At 46.9% G+C, this 12,580-nt stretch overlaps 1 protein-coding gene across 1 annotated transcript; it reads left to right on the top strand.

Annotated features, from left to right (window-relative positions):
• Positions 1 to 1,280: 1,280 nt before the first annotated feature.
• Positions 1,281 to 2,881, top strand: FGF21 (fibroblast growth factor 21). Its single transcript, XM_066265283.1, has 3 exons — positions 1,281 to 1,674; positions 1,870 to 1,973; positions 2,486 to 2,881. Exons 1-3 carry the CDS (start codon positions 1,449 to 1,451, stop codon positions 2,774 to 2,776), a joined length of 621 nt encoding a protein of 206 aa, XP_066121380.1. The 5' UTR covers positions 1,281 to 1,448; the 3' UTR covers positions 2,777 to 2,881.
• The last annotated feature ends 9,699 nt before the right edge of the window (positions 2,882 to 12,580 follow it).

The following is a 12,580-nucleotide window of genomic DNA, read 5'->3' as shown; positions in this document are numbered from 1 at the left end:
CCAAAAAAGGTTGGGGACCACTGCTCTAGAGTCTAGATAGTTGATCATAAATCCTCCAGACCCAGGGCAGGGCTGGGAGTCCTTAGACTAAGAAAGGTCCAGGCCCTCCAGCACCTTGCTCCTTTCCAATCTCTTCACCCTTAGATTCCAAGAAATTGCCTGCCCTTCCCTCCCTTTGAGCTCTTGGGTCTAACTTCCTTCTCTGGAGCCTGGCTCACCTGCCAACTCCAAGTTACAGACCACCCTCTTCCACCCTCCCACCCAGGCAATTCTGGGAGCATCTTGTCTGACCTGGGGCTTTGGGGTTTTTTTCCCCTCAAAGTGACAAGGGGGGAGTGGAGGGGCAGACAGACAGACTCTCGCATGCACCGGACCAGGATCTACCCGGCATGACCACTAGGGGGTGATGCTTTGTCTGGGGCATTGCTCTGCTGTAACAGGAGCCATTCTAGCGCCTGAGAAGGAGGCCATGGAGCCATCTTCAGCGCCGGGGCCAACTTTGCTTCAATGGAGCCTTGGCTGCAGGAGGGGAAGAGAGAGACAGAGAGGAAGGAGAGGGGAGAGGGGGAAGAAGCAGATGGGTGCTTCTCCTGTGTGCCCTGGCTGGGAATCAAACCCAGGACTTCCACACACTGGGCTGATGCTCTACCGCTGAGCCAAACAGCCAGGGCCCTGAGGTAGCTTCTTTAGTGAAAAAAGCACCAGTACTGCATCAGAGAAGCGAAAAAGGCCTGGATGTTTGGTATACCAGCTTCTGAGCAAGGGTTGGTGAGATTGAGATTGGAGGTTGGCTCTCAGCCAGGTGAGAGACTTCTGGGCCAGTTTACCAGTTTCCTTGTGGAGGACACTTTGGTCATGTGGCATTTGCTGATTTCCTGAGGAGTGAAGAATCTGTGTCTGAACCCGGAAACCTAGAAATTCAGGTGAATGAAGAACTCTAGTTATGAGACACAATCTGCAACAGTCATTGTGAGAGGCTGACAGTTTACAGGCCCCTAGCCCCTCCTCCCTCAGACCCAGAAGTCCAGGCCCCCCAGTCCTGCCCCCCTCAGAACCAGGAGTCCAGGCCGCCCAGCCCCTCCCCCCTCAGCCTCAGGAGTCCGGGCCTCCAGCTGGAAGGACCCCCTGATTGCATCATCCGTTCAGGCTGACCTGGCCACGGTGGAATCCTTGCTCCTGCCAAGTGGGTCAAATATCACAGGTCAGGCGTAGAAGGTGATTGGGCGGGTCTGTCTGGATATAAATTCTGGAACTTCTACATTTATCCCAAGAGACTTGAGTGTCCCATCAGCTGGGAATCCACATGCAGAAGGACCCAGGCATTTGGACTACCTGAGCAGCAATTCATGAATCTACTTTCCTAGCCGAACAGGATCTGAAACAGAATCTAGACCCTTCAGCACTTCAAACTGCAGTCTCCAGATCTTGTTTGAGGACACAAGCCATTGATGGGCTGGGACAAGGCCAGATTCTTGGGGCTGTGGTTTCCTGTGCTAGCTGTCCTGCTGGGAGACTGCCAGGCACACCCAATCCCAGACTCCAACCCCCTCCTCCAATTTGGGGACCAAGTCCGGCAGCGGTACCTTTATACAGATGACGTCCAGGATACAGAGGCCCACCTGGAGATCAGAGCTGATGGCACAGTGGTGGGGGCTGCCCACCAGAGTCCGGAAAGTGAGTGTAGGGGCAGGGCCTGGACCTAAGGAGGGAGGGGCTGGTGGCCCTGGACTCTGGGTCTGAAGAAGAAGGGGCTGAGGGCAGGACTCCTGGGTTTGACAGAGGAGAGGCTAGGACCTCATATTCCTGGGTCTGAGGGTGGAGGGGCCTGGGAAAAGGCTGTAGGAGTCTCTGATCACTATCTTCCCTCAGGTCTCTTGGAACTGAAAGCCCTAAAGCCAGGCGTCATTCAAGTCATGGGAGTCAAGACATCCAGGTTCCTGTGCCAGGGGCCAGATGGAACACTGTATGGATCGGTGAGTTTCCGGGATGCCCTCCTCAGATTTATCCTTCCTCCTATCACCTTCACCACCTGGATACCATGTCCAGCAACTGTGGCCTAAGCGAGGCTTGGTTCTGTGCTCTCTGCATGGCTCGACCTCACTGAAACCCATAAAAGTGGGGCTGTTGTTATCAATTTTTGCAAGAAGGGAAAACTAAGGCTTAAGCAGTGACAACATTGGCCCCAAGTCATGAGGTCTGTGAATGACAGAGTGGCCTAAGAGACTGTGTTTTGTGTCTCACAACTCAGGGAGCCTGTACAGTCAGTGACCATGACCTTAGGTGGTAGCCAGACTTCCCTGCTTGGTCTCAGAAAGCCTTGACTGTTTCCAGGGCTGGAATGTTCCTCTTTCTGAAGTGGGGATAGAAAGTGGGCCTTGCAGGACTGCCCAGGAATGTCCTAGAGGTTGGGATGGGAGGCCTGGACCCCTGGGTCCTGCAGCGGGAGGTGTGCAGGTGTCTCTGATCTCTGTTCTTGTCCCCTCAGCTCCACTTCGACCCCGAGGCCTGCAGCTTCCGGGAGCTGCTTCTTGAGGACGGTTACAACGTCTACCAGTCTGAGGCTCGAGGCCTCCCTCTCCGCCTGCCAGCCCACAACTCCCCATCCTGGCACCTGCCCCACCAGGGACCCTCCCGCTTCCTGCCGCTGCCAGGCCTGCCCCTGGTGCCCCCAGAGCCTGCAGGGCTCCCGGCCCCTTACCCTCCCAATGTGGACTCCTCAGACCCCCTGAGCATGGTGTGGCCTTCGCAGGGCCAAAGCCCCAGCTATACTTCCTGAAGCCATAGGCTGTTTATTTTTGGATCTCTTCTTTATTTATTGGGTTATTTATTTTATTTATATTTTTATTTTTCTTACTTGGAATAATAAAGAGTCTAAAAGAAGGATTGGAGTGAGCATGTGTGAGTGTTTGAGGACAGAAATGGAATCTGCTTCTCCTGCTGCTATTGATCCCCAAAGCCCCCTGCTGAGAGGATGGGAGAAAGTCCAGCCTCCCTGGGCCACAGTTTTCTGTTCCCATGAAATGTCCCCAGGGACTATGGACTATCCCTGCTTTGACAGGACAGAACTTATTCCCACTCACTCTACCTCCAACCTCTAGTTAATGTTGCGGAACTATTTCTCAGTGGTACCTCAATAACAGATTCCTTTTGAAGCAGGGGATTATTTCTAATGACACTACAGGCCCATAACCTCATGGGAAATGTAGTTTTCTGGGTTCATTTAGCACTAGAAATGGGAATACATCTTGGTCCTTAGACTAGGACAAGGACTTTTGGATCTTTGGGGTGTTTTTGATGTTGGGTGGCACCCTGGGTCTTGAGGGATCAGAGGGCTGCACATATGGACATGTGAGGCCCAGGAGAACAGGGGAATAGGAACCTAGAACCTGGACCCCCTAGGGCTGGGGGCCCAGAGATTTGGTCTGAGGGTATGGGGATTGAGGTGGGGAGTCCTGGGTCTCTGAAAAAAGACTTGAAGATCTGAATACATCCATCCAGGTGCTCATGGACTTTGGAGTATAATAACTATCAAGGACATATTTTTACGAGAGCTTACACTGATCACTGATCACTACAATGGCAATCTTATTACAATATATAAATGTATCAAGTTAACATGACCCACACCTTAAGTTTACACAATGTTATATGTCCAATATATTCCAATAAGTTTCTTTTTTTAATATGGAGTTTTATCTTTCTAAAAGAGAGATTCTATTGAGTTATTCTGAGATCTCTGGGGATCAAGACCATGCCAGCATCTTCTGACTTCCCATAGCTTCCTACAGTCACATACTAATTGGAGTCTGTGAAATCTCTCTCTCTCTCTCTCTCTCTCTAACACACACACACACACACACACACACACACACACACACACACACACACACAATATGACTGACACGACCACTGCTGCTGTTCTCAGACACCCTCTCCCCCGGGGTCTCTGGTCTCCTGTTCTCCCTGGACCAGTGCTGGCTTGGCCTCTCCCACTTATACTTCAGGGTTTGTGGGGCTCCATGGCCAGCTGGCTTTGGGGAAGACACTCTCTGTGACCTTTCGCTCTCCTGCTTGCTCTGTGTGGGATTTTCGGTGGGGAGGGGGGATGGGATTTAGGAACGCAGAAACCATGCAGCCGAACCTGAATCTGACGAGGAAAAGTCAAGCAAATCTCAATCAAGGGACATGCTGCCAAAAACTGGCCTTGACTCTTTGAAAGTGTCAAGGTCAAGAAAGAAAAAGGTGGAGGAGTTGTTCACAGACCGGAGACTGGAGAGACAGCTTCACACAGTGCAGTGTATGGGGAGCCCACTCCCCACCCTGGACATCCACAAGGCACTGGCTGATGCTTGACTGTGTTCTACACATTAGATAGTACTAATTTCTCCATGTTAAAATTTCTGATTCTAATCATTGTATTGTGGTTATTAAAAAGAATGTCCTGCCTGACCTGTGATGGTGCAGTGGATGAAGCATCGACCTGGAATGCTAAGGTCATCAGTTCGAAACTCAGGCTCGCCTGGTCAAGGCACATATTGGAGTTGAGGTTTCCTGCTCCTCCCCCCTTCTTTTCCTCTCTTCTCTCTAAAATGAATAAATAAAATCTAAAGAAATTTTAAAAAAGAGGAATGTCCTCCTTAGCAAAAGCACACTGAAGTGTTTAGGGACAAAGGGACATGGTACCACCAATGTTTTCTCAAATGTTTCTGGAAATGTAGTTATATAATATTTAAAGATAGAGAGTGACCAAGAGAACAAACAGAGGGCATGAATAGCGAGAATTGGGGAGCCCAGGTAAAGAATGTATAGAGTTCTCTGCACAAGGCTTGAAACTTTTCTGTAAGTTCAAAATTATGTCAAGTTAAAGTTACTCCTGTCAAAAATATCCATGCTGTAGCCACTTTGAAATGTATAGATGAGCTCGTAAGAAGAAGGATAAATCTCCAGGTGCACCCCCCAGCACCACCAGAAGAAAGAAAGAAAGAAAGAAAGAAAGAAAGAAAGAAAGAAAGAAAGAAAGAAAGAAAAGAAGAAAGAAAGGAGAAGAAAGAGAGAGAGAAAAAAAAGAAAGAAAGAGAGAAGAAAGAAAGAAAAAAGGAAGGAAGGAAGGAAGGAAGGAAGGAAGGAAGGAAGGAGGGAAGGAGGGAGGGAGGGGATAGAGGGGATGGAGGGAAGGAGAGAGCGAGAGAGAGAGAGAGAGAGAGGGAGAAAGAAAGGAAGGAAAGAAGGAAGGGCCTGACCAGGCGGTGGCGCAGTGGATAGAGCGTCAGACTGGGATGCCAAGGACCCAGGTTCGAGACCCCGAGGTCGCCAGATTGAGCGCAGGCTCATCTGGTTTGAGCAAAAGCTCATCAGCTTGGACCCAAGGTCGCTGGCTCGAGCAAGGGGTTACTTGGTCTGCTGAAGGCCCGGGGTCAAGGCACACATGAGAAAGCAATCAATGAACAACTAAGATGTTGCAATGCGCAACAAAAAACTAATGATTGATGCTTCTCATCCCTCCGTTCCTGTCTGTCTGTCCCTGTCTATCCCTCTCTCTGACTCTCTGTCTCTGAAAAAAAAAAAGAGAAAGAAAGAAAGAAAGAAAGAAAGAAAGAAAGAAAGAAAGAAAGAAAGAAAGAGCGAGCCTGACCAGGTGGTGGAGCAGTGGATAGAGCATCGGACTGGGATGCCAAGGACCCAGGTTCGAGACCCCGAGGTCACCACCTTGAGCACGGGCTCATCTGGTTTGAGCAAAATCTCATCAGCTTAGACCCAAGGTCGCTGGCTCGAGCAAGGGGTCATTCAGTCTGTTGAAGGCCTGCGGTCAAGGCACATATGAGAAAGTAATCAATGAACAACTAAGGTGTCGCAATGCTCAACAAAAAACTAATGATTGATGCTTCTCATATCTCCATTCCTGTCTGTCTGTCCTTGTCTATCCCTCTCTCTGACTTTCTCTCTGTCTCTGTAAAAAAAAAGGAAAGAAAGAAAGAAAGAAAGAAAGAAAGAAAGAAAGAAAGAAAGGGTTAAAATATTCATTGTTGTGTGTCTTTCACCGCAATAATAAAAAGAAAAATCCACCAAACTGCACTAAGAAAACTTCAGGGGGGATCTCCTGTTTATGTCTGGGCTCTGGATGGGGGGAAAGAAAGGGGAAAAAATATTTTTGAAAATTGTGTAACCACCTGACCAGTCTCACGTGGAATGGGTATGAGGTCACACTGGGTGGCTGAGGCTTGGCAAAACAGGGAAGCTGATGGAATAGCAGTTGGACTGGTGACAGCTCCAGGACTTCTGGCCAAAGCAAAGGTCTCTCTGGACAGATGCCACTCAACTCAGATAACACAGAGGAAGTCATGAATAAGTTCATAATCCAAAGTCACAAAATTTACGAGGGAACTAGGCACGTGGCATGTACCATGAGAAACATTGAACAACACTAGGCAGCCCCCCCCCCCCGCAGTAACCATAGTGTAGAACTGTCAGAGAAAAACAACAGTTCACGATCTTTTTTAAAAAAATATTATGATCAAATACACACAACATGAAATTTCCCCATTTCAACCATTGTTAAGTGTACAGTTTCATAGCATTGAGTTTATTCACATTACTGTGCAACCGGTCCCCAGAACTTTTTCATCTTACAAAACTGAACCTCTGTACCCATCAGACAATAACCCCCTCTTCTAGCCTCTGGCCACCACAATTCTACTTCCTGAGTTTTCCTACTTAGCTACTTCATATGTATGTCTGTTCTCCTATTGGTCGTTTCTCCCCAGAGCTCTGACTAATACAACCCTATACGGTTCTCTGCAGAAGCTGCACAGAGGAGCGAACCCGTGACCTCTGCGCTTTGGGACAAAGCTCCAACCAACAGAGCAACCCAGCCGGGGCCCTTTGCCCATTTTTTAAATCAGGTTACTTGGTTTTTGTTGTGGTTGAGTTGTAAAAGCACCTTATATATTCAGGCTATTAACCCCTTATCAGATAGATGACTTGCAAATATTTTCTCCTTCTCCATAGGTTTACTGCTGTGTCCCTTGATTTACAGTGTAAGTTTCCAATTTTAAGGTAGTCCAATTTATCTGTTTTTAATTTTGTTGCCTGTGTTTTTGTTGTCATATCCAGGAAAGCATTGCCAAATCCGATGGCTTGAAGCTTTTCTGCTAAAAGAAGCTTTTTTCTAAGGGTTTTATAGTTGTAGGCCTTATATTTAGGTCCCTGGTTTAATTCGAGTTAATTTTTACATGGCGTGGAAAGGAAGGGTCCCTCTTTGTTCTCTAGCATGTGAGTATTCAGTCTTCCCAGCACCATGTGTTGAAAAGATTATGGTAAAATCTTTTTATGTCAGAAGAGCTTTGGTGTATGGAAACAACTGTTCACACTGTTTATTCTTCTGGTAATGATTAATTCATTTTTTTTTTTTTACAGGGACAGAAAGAGAGAGTCAGAGAGAGGGATAGACAGGGACAGACAGACAGGAACGAATAGAGATGAGAAGCATCAATCATTAGTTTTTCATTGCGCGTTGCAACACCTTAGTTGTTCATTGATTGCTTTCTCATATGTGCCTTGACCGCGGGCCTTCAGCAGACCCAATAACCCCTTGCTCAAGCCAGCAACCTTGGGTCCAAGCTGGTGAGCTTTTTGCTCAAGCCAGATGAGCCCGCGCTCAAGCTGGCGACCTCGGGGTCTCGAACCTAGGTCCTCCATATTTCAGTCCGTTGCTCCCAGAGGTCATCAAACGTTTTATAAAAACTGCCCACTTTTGCAGTGCTGGTCAATCTGGTCCCTACCGCCCACTAGTGGGCGTTCCAGCTTTCATGGTGGGCCAATCGCTGCACCGTTTGGTTGCTCAGTGAATTCCTTTTTAAACGATCAACTTTCCTTTAAACGTTAACTGACTCTTTCCACAGCTAAAAATAGCAAGCCATGAATTTCACAATTTTAGATTTCCCCAAATATTTGAACATCGATTGCAAATTCAGTAAATAAACTTTTAAACAAAATCTGGTATCTCGGCCTGACCTGTGGTGGCGCAGTGGGATAAAGCGTCAACCTGGAACACTGAGGTTGCTGGTTCGAAACCTTGGGCTTGCCTGGTCAAGGCACATATGGGAGTTGATGCTTCCTGCTCCTCCCCCTTCTCTCTCTCTCTGTCTCTCTCTCTCACTCCTCTCTCTCTAAAAAATCAATTAAAAAAAATCTGGTATCTCATATTCCTTTAAATATGCGTGGCTATGCCTGACCAGGCAGTGGTGCAATGGATAGAGCATCAGACTGGGATGCGGAGGACCCAGGTTCGAGACCCCGAGTTTACCAGCTTGAGCACAGGCTCATCTGGTTTGAGCAAAAGCACACCAGCTTGGACCCAAGGTCAGGGCACATATGAGAAAGCAATCAATGAACAACTAAAGAGTCGCAATGAAAAACTAATGATTGATGCTTCTCATCTCTCTCTGTTCCTGTCTGTCTGGCCCTATCTATCCCTCTCTCTGACTCCTTCTCTGTCTCTGAAAATAAATAAATAAATAAATAAATAAATGTGCTTTGATAAAGGGGTTAAGAAGTACAAATTGCCAGTCATAAAAGCACTCACAGGTACATAAAGTACAGCATGGGGTATATTGTAAGCTAATACTGTGATAACTGTGTATGGTGTCATATGGGTACTAAACTTATCAGGGTGATAAATTCATAAGTTATATAAATGTCTAATCACTATGTCATATACTTAAAACTAATATAATATTGTACATCAACTATAATTGATAAAAACTTGAAAAAATACCAGTACCTAAGGAAAAGTGCCTTGAAAAGCAATAATACAAGCTTAATCATATTTTTCACAAATTTGATATAACAGATTCCCACAAATGCTTTAAATGTCATCAAGGAGAGACAATAGGGGATGATGATTATCACATTGATCAGTTTGTTTACATTAAACCAGGGGTCGGGAAACTTTTTGGCTGAGAGAGCCATGAACGCCACATATTTTAAAATGTAATTCCATGAGAGCCATACAGTGACCCATGTACCTTATGCATTATCCAATAAAAATTTGGTGTTGTCCCAGAAGACAACTGTGATTGGCTCCAGCCACCCACAACCATGAACATGAGTGGTAGGAAATGAATGGATTGTAATACATGAGAATGTTTTATATTTTTAACGTTATTATTATTTTTATTAAAGATTTGTCTGCGAACCAGATGCAGCCATCAAAAGAGCCACATCTGGCTTGTGAGCCATAAGTTCCTGACCCCTGCATTAAACCAATCCCTGAAGTGCTGGAATGATGGATATAAATGTATTTCTTTAATACCTCTATTCTTCCCCTGGCTGGATAACTCAGTTGGTTAGAGCACTGTCCCAAAACACAGAGGTTGTGTGTTTGATCCTTGGTCAAGACACATATAGGAGCAGATCCATGTTCCTGTCTCTCTCTCTTTCTCTCTCGCTAAAATTAATAAATAAATTAAATTATAATAACTATTCTGATCCAGATTTTGAGTCACAATCCTGATACTTCTTTGTGTGTGTGTGTGTGTGACAGAGACAGAGAGACAGAGACAGGGACAAATAGGGACAGATAGACAGGAAGGGAGAGAGATGAGGAACATCAATTCTTCATTGCAGCACCTTAGTTTTTTATTGATGGCTTTCTCATATGTGCCTTGACGGGGGGGGGGGGGGGGGTTACAGCAGATTCAGTGTCCCCTTGCTCAAGCCAGCGACCTTGGGCTCAAGCTGGTGAGCCTTGCTCAATCCAGATGAGCTTGCGCTCAGGCTGGCAACCTCGGGGTTTTGAACCTGGGTCCTCTGTGTCCCAGTCCGACACTCTATCCACTGTACCACCGCCTGGTCAGGCCTGATACTTCTTACCTGTGCCTTTTCTTACCTTGAAGATATTTCTTTCAGGTAAGAGAGTTCTTTTAGGTGAGATTTTTCTTGGAAGTTAGGTTTTGCTCATTCATCAAGTGAGATTAGAATAGCAGTGTCACGGTTGCAGGTTAGGCCCTGGGGTCCCTTCCAAGCCGGTTCTCACCAAGCCCAGGTTCCAGGATGAACTCATTGTTTTTCATTAGACTGGCTCTTGATCACGTGACTTAGGAAATTGCTTTTGGTGATCCTGATTCTCTCCCATATCTGTTTTCTCAGTGTCAGATCCTTCTAGTACAGCCTGAAACACATGTTCTAAGAGTCATGTCGTTTTAATAGGCGGGGAGGAGAGATTACTGTTTCTTCTGGGGCCTTTTCTGTGAAACATGAAAACCGTTTACTCTTTTTATTTTTAATTTTAAAAAAATTATTGATTGATTTTAAAGAGAGAGGCATGGGGGGAGAGAGAGACAGAAACACAGACCTGTTCCTGTATGTACCCACAACCTTTGCCTACAGAGATGCCACTCCAACAACCAAGCCCCCGACCAGGGCAAGGACCACGACACTCCATTGCACACCCGGGTGAGCACGCGTTCCCTCAGCTTGCCCTGGACGGGCTGGCTGCTGTTTCTTTAGCGTGAAGCTCACCGTCCAATTCTGTGACCCCGTTCGCCAACCCACGAGCGTGGTGGAGGGCCCTTTCAGGAGACCAGGGGACAGGAGGTGGACAAGGGGTTTCGTTCCCACCTCCAGCTCCAGTCTGCGTCTGGCCAGCAGCCGTGGCAGCGATGTCTGCAGATTCCATTACATTTGACACCAGCGGACTGCACAGCCCCGGAGCGCCTTTGACCGAGGTGCCATCCCCTGTTAACCATGCTGTCTTGAGAGTGGGAGCCGAGCCGGCTGCCTGAGCCCCGCCCCAAAGGGCTGATGCTGCCCTGCAGCTGCCAGTCCTCCCGGGTCCTCCGAGGTCCAACAGTCAGCTGGGGTTTGAGCCACTTCTGGAAACTACTACCTCTGCTCTCTCAACAACCACTTTTTGCTCTCCCAGCCTCCTGGCACTTTAGTAACCAATTCCTTTTAATAAATTTGAAATATCTGGAGTGGCTGTTTTCCTCAGCAGACCCAGAAACCTGGTCTCTTTTGGTTCAAGTGAAGCTTCTGGTCAATTTTGAATCAAAACATATCTTTCTTTTTTAATTTTCTATTGATTGAGAGGGGGGAAGGGAGGAGAGAAAGCGAGAGGAAGAGAGAGAAAACCATCAACTCCTTGTTCTATTTAGTTGTGGACTCATTGATTGCTTCCTGTATGTGTCCTGACTGAAGTTGACCCCATGATCTCTGGAATACTGGGATAGTGCTTTATCCCTGAGCCACCTGGCCAGGGCCTAAGTGTATCTTTCTAGGAAAGCTTAAGACCTGCAATACTGACAACTATAAAATAAACACATGCTCTGGCTAGGTAGTTCAAATGGTTAGAGCATCATTCCGATGTGCGAAGGCTGTGGGTTCAATTCTCAGTCAGGACACATACAAGAATCAATCAATAATTGATTCCCTTCATTTCTCTCTAAAATCAATTGACATTCCTCTCTTTCTTTCTCTCTCTTTCTCTCCCCCCCCCCTTCCTTTCTCTCTAAAAAAATTAAAATGATATTTTAAAAAACCATGAGGACAGGCCCTGGCCAGTTGGCTCAGCGGTAGAGCATTGGCCCAGCATGTGGAAGTCCAGGGTTTGATTCTCGGTCAGGGCACACAGGAGAAGCGCCCATCTGCTTCTCCATTCTTCCCCCTCTCTTTTCTCTCTATCTCTCTCTTTCCCTCCTGCAGCCAAGGCTCCATTGGAGCAAAGTTGGCCCTGGGCACTGAGGACAGCTCCATGGCCTCCACCTCAGGCACTGGAATGGCTCCGGTTGCAGTGGAGCAACGCCCCAGATGGGCAGAGCATCACCCCCTGGTGGGCTTGCTGGATGGATCCCAGTCGGGCGCATGTGGGAGTCTGTCTGCCTCCATGCTTCTAACTTGGAAAAAATACAAAAAAACCAACAACAAACTATGAGGACAAAATAAAAACATTTTCAGGCAAGTAAAAACTGAAAAATGTTTACACTGTGAGTCCCACCCTAAAAGAACTACTGAAGAATATAATTCACAAAGAAGCAAACTGGCCTGACCAGGTGGTGGCACAGTGGATAGAGTGTTGGACTGGGATGCAGAGGACCCAGGTTCGAGACCCTGAGGTCGCCAGATTGAGCGCAGGCTCATCTGGTTTGAGCAAAAAGCCCACCAGCTTGAACCCAAGGTTGCTGGCTCCAGCAAGGATTTACTCGGTCTGCTGAAGGTCCGCAGTCAAGGCACATATGAGAAAGCAATCAATGAACAACTAAGGTGTTGCAACGCGCAATGAAAAACTAATGATTGATGCTTCTCATCTCTCTTCGTTCCTGTCTGTCCCTGTCTATCCCTCTCTCTCTCTGAGAAAAAAAAAAAGAAGAAGAAGAAGCAAACTGAAGCCAGAAGAAATGGGTGAGAAGCCAAGAGGAATGGGAAACAAAGAAATTGGTAAACAGGTAGGTAAATCTAAGTAAATATTAACCGTAGAAAGCAATAACAAGGGGATAAGTCATTCAAGGGTATAAAAAGAGCCAAGGCTGGAAGCAATGGGTGAATGTGGTCAAAAAGTACACACTGCCTGTTGTAGTCTTGGGTG

This window comes from Saccopteryx bilineata, chromosome 3 (genome assembly GCF_036850765.1).
Source record: "Saccopteryx bilineata isolate mSacBil1 chromosome 3, mSacBil1_pri_phased_curated, whole genome shotgun sequence".
Classification (NCBI taxonomy): domain Eukaryota; kingdom Metazoa; phylum Chordata; class Mammalia; order Chiroptera; family Emballonuridae; genus Saccopteryx; species Saccopteryx bilineata.
Note: the sequence above shows the minus strand (reverse complement) of the source record. Positions and strands in the feature narration are given on the sequence as shown.